The sequence below is a fragment of the Electrona antarctica genome (genome assembly GCF_951216825.1).
Source record: "Electrona antarctica genome assembly, chromosome: 16".
In the NCBI taxonomy this organism is placed as follows: Eukaryota; Metazoa; Chordata; class Actinopteri; order Myctophiformes; family Myctophidae; genus Electrona; species Electrona antarctica.
In genome coordinates, this window is record NC_136797.1 from 6,705,831 (window position 1) to 6,727,300 (window position 21,470).

The 21,470-nt window shown below is 45.9% G+C and overlaps 1 protein-coding gene across 2 annotated transcripts in view; it reads left to right on the forward strand.

Annotated features, from left to right (window-relative positions):
• LOC306940073 (2-oxoglutarate dehydrogenase complex component E1-like) overlaps positions 1 to 21,470 on the forward strand; it is a 42,735-nt gene that overhangs the window by 13,554 nt on the left and 7,711 nt on the right. For both annotated transcript variants that reach the window (XM_079525030.1, XM_079525031.1), the window contains 14 exons: positions 3,051 to 3,166; positions 4,217 to 4,374; positions 5,252 to 5,398; positions 6,003 to 6,093; positions 7,134 to 7,313; positions 8,707 to 8,835; positions 9,795 to 9,974; positions 10,620 to 10,772; positions 11,783 to 11,885; positions 12,759 to 12,887; positions 15,345 to 15,495; positions 17,282 to 17,409; positions 18,204 to 18,382; positions 20,416 to 20,487. In XM_079525030.1, the coding sequence (XP_079381156.1) occupies positions 3,051 to 3,166; positions 4,217 to 4,374; positions 5,252 to 5,398; positions 6,003 to 6,093; positions 7,134 to 7,313; positions 8,707 to 8,835; positions 9,795 to 9,974; positions 10,620 to 10,772; positions 11,783 to 11,885; positions 12,759 to 12,887; positions 15,345 to 15,495; positions 17,282 to 17,409; positions 18,204 to 18,382; positions 20,416 to 20,487 (1,916 nt within the window). The remainder of the gene's footprint in view (positions 1 to 3,050; positions 3,167 to 4,216; positions 4,375 to 5,251; positions 5,399 to 6,002; positions 6,094 to 7,133; positions 7,314 to 8,706; positions 8,836 to 9,794; positions 9,975 to 10,619; positions 10,773 to 11,782; positions 11,886 to 12,758; positions 12,888 to 15,344; positions 15,496 to 17,281; positions 17,410 to 18,203; positions 18,383 to 20,415; positions 20,488 to 21,470) is intronic.

The window sequence follows — 21,470 nt, forward strand, 5'->3', positions numbered from 1 at the left end:
AAGTGGGTGCACCAACGCTTCCTCTCTCGTCTCATGTTGATTCACATGCATCATGCAGTGAGGCAACTCAGGCAAGGCACACTCTTAAAAGTTTCCTCCCATAAACTGAAAACATGAAAATTACGTTTAAGAAACTTTAATAATTATGTTGCTTCAATGCTTCTCTGCACAGCGCGTCGTCTCTCTGTCTCTAGACTCCTCGACAACTAACTCCATGCAGAGAGATGGCTCCGCCTCTGCAAGCCACAAGCCCACAACGCGTCGCTGATGCAACGCGGTGTGGGCTTGTAGGTCAGCTCTGTTCCCTGCGCGTCTATTAAAAGGCACTGCCTATGCATATGGTATGGTTTGTGGCTGTGTGTGCTAGCAGCATAACCTGACTCCGCCAGATGGGGCAGCAGAGAGTACACTGGGACTGGGTTCCCCCCTCCTGCTACCCAGTGTGCTCTCTGCTGCCCCATCTGGCGGTGTCAGGTTACTAGCAGCAGCCACCACCAGGCTCCGCCTCTGTATTATAATTTAATTTTACAGACGGCACGGGTGGGCGGCCGTGTGCCCCCCTTGCCTCTGGGCCCCCACGCCGTGTGCCCCCCTTGCCTCTGGGCCCCCACGCAGTCGCGTTGTCTGCGTCACGGTAGTTACGCCCCTGTACTTCCTGATTGGTTAGTTATTGCGACCGGGTTTTTTTTCGACCAATGACAAAGCTTCTAGGAACATCTTTGAATGAAGATTGCGGCCCCTAGATGTGTCACAGAGACAATTTTTTTGGGAGCGTTCTACCCATTGCTGGCTGTCTGAATTAAAAAAAAAAAGATCATTACATTTTTTTTTTTATTTAGACAGGGACATGCAGGGTATCTTGTAGTGTTGTAGTCGAGACCACCTAAAGCGAGACCAAGACAAGACCAAGACCTAGCAGGTCGAGACCGATACCGAGACCAAGACCGCTGCGAGCCTAGGGGGCCGAGACCAAGACCAAGACCAAGACCTAGCAGGTCGAGACCGATACCGAGACCAAGACCGCTGCGAGCCTAGGGGGCCGAGACCAAGACCAAGACCAAGACCTAGCAGGTCGAGACCGAGACCGAGACCAAGACCGCTGCGAGCCTAGGGGGCCGAGACCAAGACCAAGACCTAGCAGGTCGAGACCGAGACCGAGACCAAGACCATTTTTCCCTCTTATTTGATAGGCACAGAAAACAATCTTGATCTGAAACACTGCAGTGCAAATAGATTTTACAAAATTAGGTATAGGCCTACTACAGCATGATTCATTCAAATATTTATTTTAAATATCAATTAATGAATAACAATGAGGCATGCACATCAGAGCCGCCTGGGAGAAACATTTTTGTGTTAATTAATGAATCAATATCCAAAACTATACAAAATCTATAAGGCCAAACCTTATTAGAAAAAAATATTAATATATGAAAGCCTTTTCAAATGTCCTATTGGAATTGCAGGTGCTGCCAAATAAGTAATTACCCTCATGCCAGTCAGTTGCGCAAATATATAGGTCAGATCAATTAGCAGAGCGGACCAGCTTCTCACTGACTGCAGCACAATGACCAGCGCTTCTTAAAGTTTACTTAATTTAATAATATGACATAGCGTTGGATCTCCAGACAAACAAACCTGGGATTATATAATTATTGGATTATAAAATTCTTCAAATGACTAGCATGAGCCACAAGGTAAGAAACTAGAATGATTCACTGTTCACAGTCAAACCCTGCAGCGGTTGTTCTTCAACCCGTCGCATTCCCATCAAAGTAGCCTGCTGATACCCACACTAACTTTGTGATCAACCTTAATTTGCTTATTTTATTTGTAAAAAGCAACACTGTATTAAGACATGGTAGTATAATATTGGTGCAAAATGGAAATATGTAATTAAATAGTTAAGAGAGAGAGAGAGAGAGAGAGAGAGAGAGAGAGACACAGACAGACACACAGACAGAGAGAGAGAGAGAGAGAGAGAGAGACACAGACGGAGAGAGAGAGAGAGAGAGAGAGAGAGACACAGACAGGCAGACAGAGAGAGAGAGAGAGACACAGACAGACAGACACACAGACGGGGGGAGAGAGAGAGAGAGAGAGAGCTAGCCCCGTTCCCATTTCAAAGAATAAAAAAAAGCTGTCTAGCGCGAGGCCTCGCAAGCCGCACCGACGCCGTTCGCACTATACCAAAAAAGTCAGGCTGTGGCGCTGTGTAACTCTCCGCCACCCGGCCGACACTTTATTTATGCCAGCCTGATATCATTTCATACAATCAGAACATGTTCTAACCAATTTCAATAGATTTAAGATTACGTGTGCTCTAATTCAGCGCTGCGCTGCGCTCCTACAGCTGTCTTTAATGTTAATATGAATGGGATCAGTCCTTGCGATCGGGTTGATAGAACGTTTTGCATTGTCTCGTCTCGAGTGGTCTCGGTGGGGGAAGAGACCCGAGACAATTGGTCCGAGACCGAGACGAGACCAAGACAAATGAAGGGCGAGACCAAGACGAGACCGCAAGACAAAAAAGGTGTGAAGCGCGAGACCGAGACAAGACCAAGACAAATGAGGGGCGAGACCAAGACGAGACCGCAAGACAAAAAAGGCGAGAGGCGCGAGACCGAGACAAGACCGAGACAACGAAAATGTGGTCTCGAGACCGGTCTCGAGACGAGACCATGTCTCGAGAACTACAACACTAGTATCTTGGTGGTGTAGCGAATCTCGTAGACCACCAGGCCCAAGTTGCTGTACTCTGTCGTCAACAATATAAGCCATTTCAGCCTATCAAAATGGGTACTGTGGAAATGAAATGAAATGAAATGAAATCTATATTTACCCAGGGTATCTGGGCTAAGCTCAAGAACTTGTTTCCAGCCAGGCCCTGCTCATAGAACATGGAGCATACTCATAGTGACAGATTGTCCTCCATGATGTCTTCATGATATGCCCCTGATGTCCCCCTGATTGTCCCCCTGATTGTCCCCATGATGTCTCCATTATATGCCCCTGATTGTCCCCCTGATGTCCCCCTGATGTCCCCACAGGTGTGTATGGCCTGGAGGAGTCAGACCTGGAGAAGGTGTTCCGCTTGCCCACCACCACGTACATCGGAGGCAGTGACAGTGCTCTGCCCCTCAAAGAGATCATACGCCGCCTAGAGGTACAACACACTTACTGCACCTTCTGGTGCAACTTCTAACCCCATCCCGGCTCCTCCTGTCTACATGTCGAAGTGTCCTTGGGCAAGACTCTGAACCCCAAATTGCTCCCGATGTGCTGGTTGGTACCTTGCATGGCTTCCGCCGCAATCGGTGTATGAATGGGTGAATGTAATGCACAATCTATGTAAAGCGCCTTGGATAAAGGCGCTATATAAATGCACCATTTACCATTTACCATCCCAGACTCTCCAAAGAAATAGCTGGCATTTAGAGTCTGATTATACTATTAACTAGATAAAGTGCCCCTCGGGGCACAGGTCTCCACTAGGGCAGGTCAGGTTAGGTTGTGGCCTCCTGGTGGCGCTATAATAGGCCAATGTGAAAAGGGTGCCATTTCTTCTTACGCCTTGGATAGCAATTGGGTGATTTGAGGCATTTGAGGTGTTTTGCTAAAATCCACCTGTTGGTGGCGCTATAACAGGCCAATGTGAAAAGGGTGGGATATATTCCTCAGCCACTAGAACATGCTATAAGTCTGTATAATATGCTATCTAAGTCTACATAAAGTGCTATCAGGGCAAGTGCTACGGGCCACGATGGAGTCTGAAAAGGTGGGTTTTCAGACTACGACGGAAGATTGGGAGTGAGGCTGCAGTTCTGATTGTATGCCAACTCTCCACCAGATGGCGTACTGCCAGCACATTGGAGTAGACTACATGTTCATACTCCTCTCTCTCTCCACCAGATGGCGTACTGCCAGCACATCGGAGTAGAGTACATGTTCATACTCCTCTCTCTCTCCACCAGATGGCGTACTGCCAGCACATCGGAGTAGAGTACATGTTCATACTCCTCTCTCTCTCCACCAGATGGCGTACTGCCAGCACATCGGAGTAGAGTACATGTTCATACTCCTCTCTCTCTCCACCAGATGGCGTACTGCCAGCACATCGAGTACATGTTCATACTCCTCTCTCTCTCCACCAGATGGCGTACTGCCAGCACATCGGAGTAGACTACATGTTCATACTCCTCTCTCTCTCCACCAGATGGCGTACTGCCAGCACATCGGAGTAGAGTACATGTTCATCAACGACGTGGAGCAGTGCCAGTGGATCCGGCAGAGGTTCGAGACCCCGGGCATCTCCACGCAGGTCAGCCTGGAGGAGAAGAGACTGCTGCTGGACAGGATGATACGCTCCACCAGGTCAGTAGAGGTTCGAGACCCCGGGCATCTCCACGCAGGTCAGCCTGGAGGAGAAGCGACTGCTGCTGGACCGCATGATACGCTCCACCAGGTCTGGCTAGTGCACTGTTGTGTTTTTGTTGACTAAAGGCCTATTCATAGTCCAATTTTAGGTGATAAGGTGACCACCGAAAACTACAACATGACGTTACGCCGCGGTGGCAATTGCTTCACCGCTCACCCAAACACATCTCTCTGTTTTTACTAACCAGTATAGTCCGAAAACTGGACTATAAATAGACCTTAAAACTGTGACGAGAAATGTTCATCGACTACCTTTTTCCCGCTGACAAAAACGACATAAAAACTAAATAAAAACGAATCTGTATGATGACTAAAACTATGACTAAATACAGTATACTGACAATTTCGTCAACAAATTCAGTATTTTAGCTGTGACGTGAGCGCCCCCTCCTGAGATACTTCCAGGTCCTACTTTTGTGTCGCTTTTGTGTCCCCATAGTTATACTGTGACGCTCCGTCAGACTAAATCTGAGACGAAAACAACCACGAAAAGATTCACGCGTTTAGATATTCTATTTACAATGAGATGCGGACGGGACTTAAATACTGAATAGAAACTAGACTAGTGGACTAGGAAGGGACTATAGTGAACAAGAGATCCAGTATAAGTCATTTTACACTTACACACTGCCTGCTGAAAATAGCCGATCTACAAGCTACTTCTGTCTGATTTTACTTCAGTCATGGTAGTGTTTAGATCGGCCACAACATTTTGAGAGAGAAGGATTAAAAACATGCAGTATTTCTTTCAGCGTATCACAGTTACTTCAGCTGTGGTTCTGAAGCAGAGATCCTTGTGTTTTTTTCCACGCAGGTTCGAGGAGTTTCTCCAGAGGAAGTGGTCATCAGAGAAGCGCTTTGGTCTGGAAGGATGCGAGTCGCTCATCCCAGCCCTGAAAACCATCATCGACAAGTCCAGCGAGAGTGGAGTGGAGAGCATCATCATGGGCATGCCACACAGGTACTCAAAACACCACTTATATGCACCACCATTTAAACTTGGTTTGCGCTCTGTAGTTGCTCACTGAAGATAATCACCTGTGTCACCACCACTGCCCAGCACAACCACACATCTTATATTGTTGAAAATAGCAATCTACAAGCTCACAATGCGTCGCGACACATTGTGAGCTTGTAGATCGTCTTATTTTTTTCATATGGCCAACATGTAGCGCAGAAATGGTTAATGTATGTTTTCTAATAATCAAATCTACAAACGATCTAGTAACTAAAAGTTGGATATACTCCAGTTAAGTAAAAAAAACATAAATACAAAAAGCACTTGAGGCCTGGGCCATGGCTCAGCGGTCCAGGCACCTTGGCCATGGCTCAGTGGTCCAGGCACCTTGGCTGGTAATCCAGTCTGGCAGTGTGACTCCCGACTCCCGACGGCCTTTACTGCATGTCTTCCCCCCCCATCTCTCTCCCCATTTCCTGTCAGCCTACTGTCTGTCCCTCCATAAAAAATATAAAATAAAGACGAAAGCCACACAAAATAAACACTTGAGTAAATGTACTTAGTTCCTTTTACACCAGTGCGCGGTGCCACGCTGTGTGTTTTCCAGGGGCAGACTGAACGTGTTGGCCAACGTGATCCGCAAGGAGCTGGACCAGATCTTCTGTCAGTTTGACTCCAAGCTGGAAGCCGCGGACGAGGTCTGGACAGAACACTGCTTCCTTCACACAACCAGTGTTGGTTTTTGGCAGCAAATTTGGATTTTAGTTTTAGTCGTAGTCTCTTGAATAGTTTTCATTTATATTAGCTTTTAGTCACATTTTAGTCACCTGGAATGTTTTAGTTTTAGTTGAGTAAATGATTTTAGTCGATTAAATCTGCAGTTGATTTAGTCGACTAAATGTGTTTTGGCGGGCCTTGGAACGGGCGGAACTTAACTTAAAAAAAAACTTAACTTAAAAAAAACCTTAAAGAAAAAACTTTAAAAACAACTAAAAAAAACGTAACTTAAAAAACGTAACGTAAAAATCTTTAAAAAAAACTAATAAAAAAAAAAAAAAACTTAAAGTACGTAATTTATTTTAATTGTTATTGTAATTTACGAGCTGCATTCGCTTCCTGCATTCGCGCGTCTTACTTGTGTAACATACTGTATGTATGAGCGAGCAGAGTCAGCAGACACATGCAATTAATTATGGGCACATTTCCTTATAATGGTGACTCAACCAGACAAACCGGTACAGATTCCCTTGAGATTCTACCTCCCTTTTCTGTGGAAGTCCTTGACGTCCGACTTCCCAGTAACTGACAACATCGACGCGTCATCATATGTCACCAGGTCATTTACTGCATTGTTTCTCAACTTGTGGTCAATACAATAAATTAAAATACAAATCTTCACTTTCCTACATTACTAAATGCATGGTCAGGGACCACATGCAATACCTTCACGGACCACCAGTGGTCCACGGACCACCTGTTGAAAACCCATGCACTAGTGACTAGTCCCTTCCTAACATTTCAGTCTAGTTTTTATTTGTTGACTAAATTGTCAGTATATTTAGTCTTAGTTTTAGTCATCATAGCTTTGTTTTCATTTAGTTTCCATTTAGTTTTCAGTCAGTGGAAAAAGGTAGTCGACGAACATTTTTCGTCTTAGTTTTAGATCCGAAAGGAAATCAACACTGGTTCTTCTAACTTATATCCAGCTCTTGGCCCTTCTATTGGTTCCCCTCTCCAGGGTTCTGGCGACGTGAAGTACCACCTGGGGATGTTTCACCGGAGGATCAACCGCGCCACGGACCGGAACATCACGCTGTCTCTGGTGGCCAACCCGTCTCACCTGGAGGCTGTGGATCCCGTGGTCCAGGGGAAGACCAAGGCGGAGCAGTTCTACTGCGGAGACACCGAGGGGAAGAGGGTAGTTATTCTTTATTTAATCAGCATCTTAATCTTTAATCTGCTCGGTACAAGAGTTTTTTCTTTTAACCCATTCTGGACGGGAACCCCTTTTGGGGTTTTAAGCATTATGTTTATGCTTCAGCTATTGCAAAATAGCAGATCTACAAGCTCATGATATGTAGCGGAATAGAAGTAGAATTATTGAAAATTGGAAGTATTCCATTAAAGGACCACTTCACCACTTTTCAACTTCTCTTCCTATAATTGGTCCTAACTAATGTTCATGATAAAATACCACCATTTTTTCCTACTCAGTCTGTGTCTCATAGGAAGGCTGTGGGCAGTTCAGAAACCCGTCCACCAGTGACATCATCAATGGTGAATCCAAGCTAATAGAAACGGCAGGCTTTCTTTTCCTGAAAAGTTGCAATGCAAAGGTTGAAGCCATCGTTCTCACGATAATACAAATCTAAATATATTTTAAAACAAATCTTGTTTGAAAAAAAATCTGCCTAATGATGATGTCACTGGTGGACGGGTGTCCGAACTGCCCAAAGCCCTCCTATGAGACACAGACTGAGTAGGAAGAAATGGTGGTGTTTTATCATCAACATTAGTGAGGACCAATTATATGAAGAGATGTTGAAAAGTGGTGAAGTGGTCCTTTAATGTTAAAATACCTCAGCATTGTAAGTAAAGTAACTGAGTAAATGTACTCAGTTACTTTCCACCACTACATAGAGTATTGTGCTATATTGTAGCAACTATACTGTTTGTACCCGAGTAGTGAAGTACACTACACTACATGCCACATGACATACAGTACTAGTCGGTATGCTAGTCATGTGGTACCCTCCAACCCCGCAGAATGTTAGGAAAGTGCCCCACCTGGAGGCCAGCAGATGGTGCTACACCCGTTGGTACCTGGCAGAGATAGCATGCAAACGTTGATCAAAATAACTATATTGTGGTTATTTACATTCTCGAATTGTGTAGACTTCTTGTAAATGATAAATGAAGCAATGCAGATGCTTAACAAAATTGTAACTCTAACATATTTTCAGATGGGGGTCGGCGGCAAATGTCATTCATATATTTGGGGTCCTTGACATGAAAATGTTTGAGAACGACTGACTTAATGTGTGATTGTTCCGTGATCGTTGCTTCCAGGTGATGGTGTTTAACCCATTTTGGGATTGGAACCCCTTTTGGTGTTTTAAACATTATGTTATAATTTAGCTATTGAAGAATAGCAGATCTACGCGCCACCGAGTAGCGCGCTACGAGCTTGTAGGTCTGCTATTTTTGAAAAATCGTGAAAATATTTATTTCAGAAAACTGGGGGATTTAGAAGATTTTTTTTAATTTTGAGGTCAGGCCAGAATGGGTTAATGTGTGATCGTTGCCTCCAGGTGATGTCGGTGCTTCTCCACGGTGACGCAGCGTTCGCCGGACAGGGCATCGTCTACGAGACCTTCCACCTGTCTGACCTTCCCTCCTACACCACCCACGGAACCATCCATGTAGTGGTCAACAACCAGGTGACCACACACACACACACACACACACACACACACACACACACACACACACACACACACACACACGCCCTCCTACACCACCCACGGAACCATACATGTAGTGGTCAACAACCAGGTGACCACACACACACACACACACACACACACACACACACACCACCCACAGAACCATCCATGTAGTGGTCAACAACCAGGTGACCACACACACACACACACACACACACACACACACACACACACACACACACACACACCACCCACGGAACCATACATGTAGTGGTCAACAACCAGGTGACCACACACACACACACACACACACACACACACACGCACACACGCACGCCCTCCTACACAACTCACTTCAGGGGAAAGGCACGCTCAACTCGGGTAGACATGCAGTCTGTGAGGATTCTGCAGGCGTGTGCTGCATGGGTGCAGATTCAGGGGAAACGTATAGAAAGAGGATAATATCTGCACTCAGTTATAGTAGAAGTCATTTCTGTATTGCAGTATTTGCATAATTTTTACTTAACCCATTCTGAACGGGAACCCCTTTTGGTGTTTTAAGCATTGTGTTATAATTTAGCTATTGAAAAATAGCAGATCTACAAGCTCGTAGCCGCGCTACGAGCTTGTAGATCTGCTATTTTTGGGATGTGGCGCAAATCTTTGAATATATATTATTTCAGAGCGAACCTTTTTAACTCAAATCTTTGTTTCTGGTGGGGTCCCTGGAACTACATATTTTCAGATGGGAACCGCAGCCAGATACAGATAATTACAGGGGTCGTTGACATGGAAAAAGGTTGAGCACCACTGACATAGAAACATAAAAGGTTGAGCACCACTGACATAGAAACATAGGTTTTTCAGAAAGAAAACTGATATTTTTTTAAATCGGCCTCAGGTCTAAATGCGTTAAATAAAATTGCACCTCATGGTGTCCACTCCGGGTACAGATCGGGTTCACCACGGACCCCAGGATGGCCCGCTCGTCTCCGTACCCCACGGACGTGGCCCGGGTGGTCAACGCTCCCATCTTCCACGTGAACGCCGACGACCCCGAGGCCGTGATGTACGTGTGCAAAGTGGCGGCGGAGTGGAGGAGCACCTTCCACAAAGATGTGGTCGTAGACCTGGTGAGCATTCTCATGGAAGCAGTGTTGGGTTTTTTTAGCAGCAAATTTCTATTTTATTAGTCATAGTCTTTGGAATAAAACTTAATTTAGTTTTAGTCATATTTTAGTCACCTGGAATTTCTTAGTGTTACTCTAATTTTAGTTAGACTAAAATCTTATGATATTTAATCGACTAAATCTACAGTTGATTTAGTCAACTAAAATGCATTTTGGTGGGCCTTGATGCCGTCGTAATGACTGTTTTTACACTTGCTGAAAATAGCCGATCTACAAGCTCACAACGCGTTGCAGCGCGACGCGTTGTGAGCTTGTAGATCTGTGCCCCAAATGTCTAACCTCATGTACATATTGTACCGGATGGATGTAAATTATGTATTGATTTTTTTTCTTTCTCCTTCTGGAAACTACCAAAATGATTCTTTTTTTTATCCTCAAAATTCATTCACTGTGTTTTGCACCTGTGATGTGTTAAACTACAGTGATACCGGCAATAGAAGGGATTCTCATTCTCTCAATCGTGCGTGCGTGCATGTCTGTGTGTGTGTGTGTGTGTGTGTGTGTGGGGGTGTGCATGCGTGTGTGCCTGTGTGTGTGTGTGTGTGTGCATGTGTGTGTGCCTGTGTGTATGTGTGTGTGATGCTGCAGGTGTGCTACAGGCGCAACGGCCACAACGAGATGGACGAGCCCATGTTCACCCAGCCGCTCATGTACAAGCAGGTCAAGAAGCAGAAATGTGTCCTGCAAACGTTCGCCGAGAAACTCATCGGCGAAGGAGTCGTCACCAGACAAGACTATGAGGTGAAATATATGATCAGCTCTCTCTGCCATTGTAAGAAAGAAAGTAGTAATACAACTACTACTAAATCAAATAAATAACACCCCGAACGCCCGGGGTTATTTAATCCACTAAATCATAGCGTCCAGCGATTTATAGCAGCGGTGCACGTTTACCGACGGACCGGATGTTATCCCGGATGTGGCTGAAGTAGCTAAATGTAGCCAAAACACTCTAGAGGCGATCGACAACAACGGGAGGTATTCATTAATTCTACCGCGACTAGCGACGGGACCGCGGTGGGCCGTCTGACACATGATCTTTGCTTAGAATTGGACAGAATGATTTAGATCAAGAGTTATTAACGTTTTAAGATTTTCGGTCTCGTCGGCTAAACAGGGGGGGGGACATTTTCGATGATGTCCCACTGTTGCGCAACATTGAATGTTGTGGAACAGACGCTCCCAGCCTGTGGAACAGACGCTCCTAGCCTGTGGAACAGACGCTCCCAGCCTGTGGAACAGACGCTCCTAGCCTGTGGAACAGACGCTCCTAGCCTGTGGAACAGACGCTCCTAGCCTGTGGAACAGACGCTCCCAGCCTGTGGAACAGACGCTCCTAGCCTGTGGAACAGACGCTCCCAGCCTGTGGAACAGACGCTCCTAGCCTGTGGAACAGACGCTCCTAGCCTGTGGAACAGACGCTCCTAGCCTGTGGAACAGACGCTCCCAGCCTGTGGAACAGACGCTCCTAGCCTGTGGAACAGACGCTCCCAGCCTGTGGAACAGACGCTCCTAGCCTGTGGAACAGACGCTCCTAGCCTGTGGAGCGATGTGGTCCTTTTGATCAATCTCCGTCCTGGACGCTGGGTGTTACTAATTGAAAGGGCGGAGAACTTCGTTCTGTGCGCTCAGGGTGTTAACAAACTCCAAGGCACTCAATATCCCAGAGTTCTATAGGACTGCAGTCGTTTGGAAATTGAGCACATTATTGCTGCAAACAAAGTTTAATCAAAGTGTGTTCCCGCCGTTAGGAGGAGGTTGCAAAGTACGACAGGATCTGTGAGGAGGCTTACACTCAGTCCAAAGACGAGAAGATCCTCCACCCCAAACACTGGCTGGACTCACCCTGGCCAGGTGAGGGCGCCGTTCTTCCTATTGTCTGCGTGTTTTATGTCCTTTAGTACAGTGGTTCCAAAACGTTGTCATGTCAAGGACCCCCAAATTGACACTCATTAGCCCACAGACCCCCATTTAAAAACATATGCCAGGGACCCCCGTAAGAGAACATTTTTACGTCTCTAGCAGCAGTGATTCTCAACCCCATTGAATGGCATTTCTATCTCTGAGACCCCCATTTATATTGTAAAATCAATCTTAATTTAACTCTTGAGAGTGTACAAATGGAACCAAATGGACCCGTTGGGGTCGTAGCCAAAACAAATGGACCCGTTGGGGTCCATTTGTACACTCTCTGAGTTACAGACCCATAAGGGTCCATTTGGTTCCTAACAACCATTTAGCTGGGGACCCCCTGGAACTCCCTCAAGGACCCCACTTTGGGAACCACTGCTTTAGTATAAGGCATTCTTGTACTTTGGTTTATTTTGTGTGCATGCGTGTGTGCTTGTGTGCGTGCTTGTGTGTGTGCGTCCGTCCGTGTGTGCGGGCGTGTGTCCGTGTGTGTCCGTGTGTGTGTGAACTAGGCTATAGGTGCAATCTACTTGTGTTTATCTTCGGCAGCCTAGGACACGTACACAGTTTGGTTGTAAGAGGCTTCCAACAACTTGGGATGCCAAAAAAACAGCCAAACGGCATCGTGAAATTCTCTGCAATCTCTTCCACTATCGGTAGCCGCCAAATATGGCGAAGACGCTGTTACTTGTACCCCTGAAGGGTGTGTGGGTATTTGCTGATTGCACTCTGTACAGCACCTTGTAAATATTTGTGTCCTTGTATTGTATCTCTTATGTGGACATAAATAAATGATTAAAATGTGTGTGTGTGCAGGTTTCTTCCAACTAGACGGCCAGCCCCAGACTATGAGCTGCCCGTCGACGGGCATCAGTGAGGAAGACCTTGGTGCTGTCGGACACATTGCTTCCTCTGTGCCTGTGGAGGACTTCACCATCCATGGAGGTACACACTGTATAGGCCATCCCATACCATGGAGGTACAGACTGTATAGTATAGTCCATCCCATACCATGGAGGTACAGACTGTATAGTATAGTCCATCCCATACCATGGAGGTACAGACTGTATAGTCCATCCCATACCATGGAGGTACAGACTGTATAGTCCATCCCATACCATGGAGGTACAGACTGTATAGTCCAGTGGTTCCCAAACTTTTTCATGTCAAGGACCCCCAAATTGACACTAAAAAGCCTGTGGACCCCCATTTGAAAACATATGCCAGGGACCCCTCTATAAGAGAAGATTTTTAATGGCTCTAGCAGTGATTTTCAACCCGTTTAATTTCAAGGACCCCCCAGTTTGACATGCATTAGTCTACGGACCCGCATTTTATAGCATTTCTATCTCTGGGACTCCCAATTTATATCGAAAAAACAATGCTAATATCGAAAAAAACAATGCAAATGTACCCTAACGGGTCCATTTGGTTCCATTTGTACACTCTCTGAGTTACAGACCCATAAGGGTCCATTTGGTTCCAAATGATCATTTAGCTGGGGACCCCCTGGAACTCCCTCAAGGACCCCTGGGGGTCCCCGGACCCCACTTTGGGAACCACTGGTATAGTCCATCCCATACCAGTATCAGAAAAGCTGCCTAAAATGCTGCTATCGTCATCGGCAAGTATGCCAGTCTGCCAGTCCGATACCATGCAATTTTTTCTTTTTTTAAGATATTTTTTTGCGGCTTACGCCTTTTATTGGTTTTTTGAAGGGACAGACAGTAGGCTTACAGGAAACGGGAGAGAGATGGGGGAAGACATGCAGTAAAGGCCGTGTCGGGCTCGGGAGTCGAACCCGCGGCACACTGCGACTGGATTACCAGTCGGGTGCCCAGACGGTTACGCCACCGCCTGGGCCGATACCATGCAATTTATAGAAGGGATGGACACTGGAGCAGCTCAGGACAGTTAAAGGAGAATTCCTTACCTTTATTTGTAGTTGTTATGTCCCCACCAAAGAGGTCCAGCCAGGTGTTATTTTGTGCAAAAGTGCATTTTTGGCTATTTCCCCTACCATAAGCCCTCAATGAATTGAATTGAATTGAATGGGGCATTGGGGTGTTGTGTTAATTTGCTTATTTCCATCGCTCAAAAATCAATAGTATCCCAAGCGGCATACTTTACTACTTATTTCGATGGAAATAAGCGAATTAGCACAAAAACAAGCCCCATTGAGGGCTTAAATATTAGGGGAAATATATCCAATAATGCACTTTTGCACAAAATAACACCTGGACCTCTTTGGTGGGGACGTAACGACTACAAATAAAGGTAAGAAAGCCTTCTAGCATGGAATTCTCCTTTAAAGGTTTCATGACATTATTTTTCATTTATTTCTTTTTTCGTTTTTCTTTTAGGTTATAAATGAGCTCAATTTCACCCACACAACCTGCACTTTGAACATTCAGTGGGTTTTTCTGTGGTCTGCTATTTTAAGCATGTGTGCAACATGACAACTGTTTTTAAGTATTGTTTGAGCTACAATGAAAACAAGGCAAAAAAATCCCTCAACAGTGACATCGGGGATTTGTGGACTCTTACATCACAGTCCACAGGCAAATCGGAGCACTTTCTTTAAAGGACCACTTCACCACTTTTCAACTTCTCTTCCTATAATTGGTCCTAACTAATGTTCATGATAAAACACCACAATTTTTTCCTACTCAGTCTGTGTCTCATAGGAAGGCTGTGGGCAGTTCAGAAACACGTCCACCATCATCGATGGTGAATCCAAGCTAATAGAAACGGCAGGCTTTCTTTTCCTGAAAAGTTGCAATGCAAAAGTTGAAGCCATCGTTCTCACGATAATAAAAATCTAAATATATTTTAAAACAAAATAAATCTGCCTAATGATGATGTCAATGGTGGTGTTTTATCATGAACATTTGTGAGGACCAATTATATGAAGAGGTGTTGAAAAGTGGTGAAGTGGTCCTTTAAGCACAGAAAACCTGAGACCACAGAAATAGTACTGAATGTTAAAAGTTTCTTTTTTTGGGGTGCAATTGAGCTAAAAAAACGATCGTAAATTTTAGGGTCTTTTATTCTGTGCTAGTATAACAAGAAACAAACTGACTGTTTGGACAGGTCTGAGTCGCATCCTGAAGCGCCGTGGCAGCATGGTGGAGCAGCGTGTTAGGGTTAGTGCTATCTAAGGGGTTAACGACTTACTGTTTGGTTTTGGCCAGGTCTGAGCCGCATCCTGAAGGGCCGTGCCAGCATGGTGGAGCAGCGCGTTAGGGTTAGTGCTATCTAAGGGGTTAACGACTTACTGTTTGGTTTTGGCCAGGTCTGAGCCGCATCCTGAAGGGCCGTGCCAGCATGGTGGAGCAGCGCGTGTGGGTTAGGGTTAGTGCTATCTAAGGGGTTAACGACTTACTGTTTGGTTTTGGCCAGGTCTGAGTCGCATCCTGAAGGGCCGTGCCAGCATGGTGGAGCAGCGCGTGTGCGACTGGGCTCTGGGAGAGTACATGGCGTTCGGCTCTCTGCTCAAAGAGGGGATCCACGTCCGCCTCAGCGGACAGGACGTTGAGAGAGGCACCTTCAGGTGGATATGCAATAGTGCCCTATATTATATAGGGCTTTCACTTCTAGTGATTTTTACTAGTTGCCTAGTTTACTACTCGACTAGTCCAGGGGTTCTCAACCCGTGGGTCGCGACCCCTCGGGGGGTCGCCAAATTATTTTAGGTGGTCCCCAAATTATTTTAAAAAAAAATGTTTTTTTTAAAATTTTTATTTTCACGATTTTTCAAAAATAGCAGACCTACAAACTCGTAGCGCGCCACTCGGTGGCGCGCTACGAGCTTGTAGATCTGCTATTTTTCAATAGCTAAATTATAACAATGCTTAAAACACCAAAAGGGGTTCCCGCCCAAAATGGTTTAAGGTTATTGTAGCAGTCAATTTATATTGGGGGTCGGGAGGGGGCGGGGCGGGGGTCCCGAGACATTGCCAAAGCATTTCCGGGGGTCCCCGGCCAAAAACGTTGAGAACCCCTGGACTAGTCGACTAGTTGTTTAACCAGAGCCATCTAATAGAAGAGTTACGATATAGAGGGGGCAGAAACCGAGCGCTCGAGCGCTGTTCATGCAACCTGAACTGAGACAAGCTGGATAATACATTGATTTCAACTAGGGCGGCGCAAATAAGAGCCATTTTAAGCATGTGTGCAACATGACAACTGTTTTAAAGTATTGTACAGTAAGAACTTAAAGGGGCATTCCACTCATTTTCAACATTTTACTATGTCATTAATATACCTTAGAGCTGTTGAAATAATAAAAAGTCCCCCCATTCTGTATTTCTTAGAACTGTAATTATGAAAAAAATCATTAACATGGTGAATCACATCTTTATGATGTCATCAAGATGTGATTCACCATGTTAATGATTTTTTTTCAGACCTCTAGTTCTAGGAAACACAGAATGGGGGGACTTTTTTATTATTTCCACACAACAGCTCTAAGGTATATTAATGACATAGTAAAATGTTGAAAATGAGTGGAATGCCCCTTTAAGTCTCTTTAATGTTTATGTTGTACTATTACTACAAAACAATTTAAAATAAAGGGATTTAAGATACAGCTGGGCTGTTGCCTTAGTCCAATGCATTTATGCCTACTTCCGGTCCAGGACTTGTCCCAGTTGGTTGTCCCCATTCTCAATAGAAGTCTATGTAGGAGAGCCGCCATTGGACTGAAGCCCCATGAAGTGAACGCAGTTTGCGTAATTCTGTCTATATCTAAGGCTCTGTGTTTAACTACCATATTATGTAAGAAAAAAGTAAAATAAAATGTTTTTTTTTTTTAAATAATATTTGTACATTTAAAAACTGTGTACATTGGTGACTATAATCTAGCGTTCTAGTTGATCTTGAGGCCTACAAAAACGGGATTGTTTTTTCTTATCAACTAGTCAACTAGTGCCAGTAAGGTCAACTAGTAGATTTACTAGTCGACTAGTTGAATAGTCCGACTAGTTGCTTAACCCATTTTGGGCGGGAACCCCTTTTGGTGTTAGCATTATGTTATGCTTTAGCTATTGAAAAATAGCAGATCTACAAGCTCATAGCGCACCACCGAGTGGCGCGCTACGAGCTTGTTGGTCTGCTATTTTTGAAAAATCGAAGAACGACTGACATAGAAACATAGCTTTTTCAGAAAACTGTCTGATATCAGGTCAAAATGGGTTAAAGCCCTAGTGTCCTATAGAGCAGGGCTTCTCAACGTTTTTGGCTGGGGACCCCTGGAAATGCTTTGGCCATGTCTCGTCATAATGTCTCGCCATAACGTGGGGTGTTTTTTTCCTTCCTGTGCGTGCATGTCTCCACAGCCACCGCCACCATGTTCTCCATGACCAGAACGTGGACAAGCGGGTCTGCATCCCCATGAACCACATCTCCTCCAACCAGGCTCCTTACACTGTGTGCAACAGCTCTCTGTCCGAGTACGGAGTCCTGGGTCAGTACAGCACAGCACAGCACAGCACACAACAACCCCACTTTAACCATCATTTACTTAGGTTACTTTAGGAATACCAGGCGGCGCAGTTCCGCCGGCTGTACGCCTGGGGCGAGTTGGTAAAGGGGCGAGTCGTTTGGTATTCCATGACGTTTTGGCCCATCCTGACTAGGGCTGTGAATCTTTGGGTGTCCCACGATTCGATTCCGATTCTTGGGGTCACGATTCGATTCAAAATCGATTATCAATCCAAAAACGTTTTTTTTTTAAATTCAAAAGCATTTTCTTTCCAGATTCAAAATGATTCTCGATTCAATACATAGGATTTCATCACAATCTACTCCAGTCTTGAACTGAAGTGACTACAGTAACTTGAAAAATTAAGACATGATGTTTACTTCACAGTAAACATCATGTCTTCATTAGGGTGAGCTTACATTTCATATCACAAACACCATGTAGTGAAAACCCCTGTAACTGTAACCAGAAAAGGAAATCTAAAAAAAAAAAAAAAGAAAAAAAAAAAATATTTTTGGAAATTATGAATCGATTTTGAATCGTTCATAACGGAATCGCGATTCAAATTCGAATCGACACCCCTAATCCTGACCCTACGTTCTGTGTGTAGGTTTTGAGCTGGGCTTCGCCATGGCCAGCCCCAACGCTCTGGTCCTGTGGGAGGCTCAGTTCAGTGTTTCACAGTGTTCACAGTGTTCACAGTGTTCAGTGTTCACAGTGTTCAGTGTTCACAGTGTTCAGTGTTTCACAGTGTTCACTGTTCATTCTGTGTGTAGGTTTTGAGCTGGGCTTCGCCATGGCCAGCCCCAACGCTCTGGTCCTGTGGGAGGCTCAGTTCGGGGACTTCCACAACACGGCCCAGTGCATCATAGACCAGTTCATCTGCCCAGGCCAGGCCAAGTGGGTCCGCCAGAACGGCATCGTACTGCTGCTCCCCCACGGCATGGAGGGAATGGTAGGTTTACTGCTGCTCCCCCACAGCATGGAGGGAATGGTAGGTTTACTGCTGCTCCCCCACGGCATGGAGGGAATGGTAGGTTTACTGCTGCTCCCCCACAGCATGGAGGGAATGGTAGGTTTACTGCTGCTCCCCCACAGCATGGAGGGAATGGTAGGTTTACTGCTGCTCCCCCACAGCATGGAGGGAATGGTAGGTTACTGCTGCTCCCCCACAGCATGGAGGGAATGGTAGGTTACTGCTGCTCCCCCACGGCAGGCATGGAGGGAATGGTAGGTTACTGCTGCTCCCCCACGGCATGGAGGGAATGGTAGGTTTACTGCTGCTCCCCCACAGCATGGAGGGAATGGTAGGTTATTGCTGCTCCCCCACGGCATGGAGGTAATGGTAGGTTACTGCTGCTCCCCCACGGCATGGAGGGAATGGTAGGTTTACTGCTGCTCCCCCACAGCATGGAGGGAATGGTAGGTTTACTGCTGCTCCCCCACGGCATGGAGGGAATGGTAGGTTTACTGCTGCTCCCCCACGGCATGGAGGGAATGGTAGGTTTACTGCTGCTCCCCCACGGCATGGAGGGAATGGTAGGTTTACTGCTGCTCCCCCACGGCATGGAGGGAATGGTAGGTTACTGCTGCTCCCCCACGGCATGGAGGGAATGGTAGGTTTACTGCTGCTCCCCCACGGCATGGAGGGAATGGTAGGTTTACTGCTGCTCCCCCACGACATGGAGGGAATGGTAGGTTTTCCAAAAGAAGAAAGCATGCACGACTCCAACTTGTCTCAATCTCATAGAACATTTTACCGGGTCAGGAATCACTTTACTAAAGTTTTATCCCTCTATTTTGTAACCCATTTTTTCACCCCTGTGCCAATTATCTAATGTGATCCTGGGCTCTACACACCCTCCGCCAACCTAGCCCCATATATGGGGGACATGGGGAGAGCAACGGACTTGAACTCATGCTTCCTTCCTGCCTGAGTGTCCAAGTTGCTCCTTTACACGTGACGGGGGGTTTCCCTGGTTGGACGTAGCGCGTGGAAGGAACACGTTATTCCAACCAGTTCCTTTCCCCTCCATCAGGCGATGGAGGGCCCCCTCCATCGCCTGATGGAGGGGCCCCCTGGCCAGCCAAGGAAGTTTAGAGACAAGGATTAATGTATGTTTTTGTGAGGGTATACCTACCCTAGGGGACACAGGGAGAACATGCAAACTTCGCACAGAAAGGCCCTTTCGCCAACCCTGCCTCGGGTATGGGCACTGATGACGCGATGACGCGGAGGAGGAAACACGCCGCCAGCACCCACAGCGCCCCGAGCGGGAATCGAACCCAGGACCTTCTAGCTGTGAGGCGACAGCACTACCAACTGTGCCACCGTGCCCCTAGGAATCACTTTAGAAGAAGGAGAATTACCAGCACTCACGGAATAGGCACTTTATTGTTTCATCTTTAAATAGGATGGGTATGCTGCACAATCAGCAACACAACAAACGCCTTTCGGCCTACGGCCTTCGTCAGTGTTGTATATGCCTACAGTGGCTCGGGATGCTGTGGGCGCTGGGGGCGTGTTCCCTCATCCGCGTCGTCATCAGCGCCCATACCTGAGGCGGGGTTTGCGAAATGGCCTTTCTGTGTGGAGTTTGCATGTTCTCCCCGTGTCCCCTAGGGTAGGTACCCTCACAAAAAACATTTAATCATTGTCTCTAAACTGCCTCCCCCTGGCCAGCCGGGGCACCTGATGGAGGGGAAAGGAACTGGTTGGAATAACGTGTTCCTTCCACACGCTACGTCCAACCAGGGAAACTCCCCCCTGTCAGGTGTAAAGGACACTCGGGCATGAAGGAAGCATGAGTTCAAGTCCGTTGCTCTCCCCAGGTTGGCGGAGGGTGTGTAGAGCCCAGGATCACATTAGATAATTGACACAGGGGTGAAAAATGGGTTACAAAATCGTGGGATAAAAAAAAAAAAAAATGGAAACCTTTCCACAGTGGGTTGTGTGAACTAATGGTTGTTTCTCTCCACCTCTCACAGGGTCCGGAGCACTCGTCGGCGCGTCCCGAGAGGTTTCTGCAGATGTGCAACGATGACCCCGATGTTTTCCCTGTGAGTTTGTTGTGCGATAACTAACTACAGTAGCTCATTCTACACCAGTGGTTCTCAACCAAATTATGGTAGCAGTGTTGTTTTTGGCAGCAATTTTATTCCAGGTGACATTTTAGTCACCTGGAATGGCTTGGTGTTAGTCTAGTTTTAGTCGACTAAATGTCATGCGATTTTAATCGACTAAATCTACAGTTGATTTAGTCGACTAAAATGTATTTTGGCGGGCATTGATGCCGTCCTAATGACCGTTTTTACAATAGCCGGTCTACAAGCTCACACCGTGTCGGTTGAAAAAAAACCTTATTAAAAAAACCTTATTAAAAAAACCGTTGGAAAAAACCGTTGAAAAAAACCGTTGGAAAAAAACGTTGGAAAAAACCTTTTAAAAAACCGTTGGAAAAAAACGTTGAAAAAAACGGTTCCCGGTGACACACGGGGACTACAAATTTTACGCCCCCAAATGAGACAGCGTCCCCACTTCTGGTCCGTTTCAACTGTGTACTGCAGCTGCCAATGCAATCCCTATGAGAGGCATCATACTCCATCAGTTTGTGAAAACTGCTAGCATTGTAAATCTCAAGTCAAAGTGGTCGCACGGTATATACGTCACGGTTGCATCCCTTGAGGTTTTCAATACCCAGATATAGTTGTTGTATTTCGTTTTATATGCTTGTATTTGTTGAAAATGCGACATACTAGCGTCATGTCCAGGGGGTGTACTTGTACATCAAGCTGCCTCACGCTACAGAAACAGGAGATAGGCTCCTGCCCTATGGGCCTCATGGCTCGGCAAGGCTACTTACTATTTGTTGAAAATGATCTAAACAGCATCTTGCAAGACTATTATTAATACTCATCTGGAGAATTCACTAGGTAGTTGAAAATGTCAGGATGTCACTGCTCCATTTCGCTGGGTTATTTTCCCATGCAACTATTCAGCAAAGTTAATTATACAACAAGTTGACAGCGGTAAAACACACCGT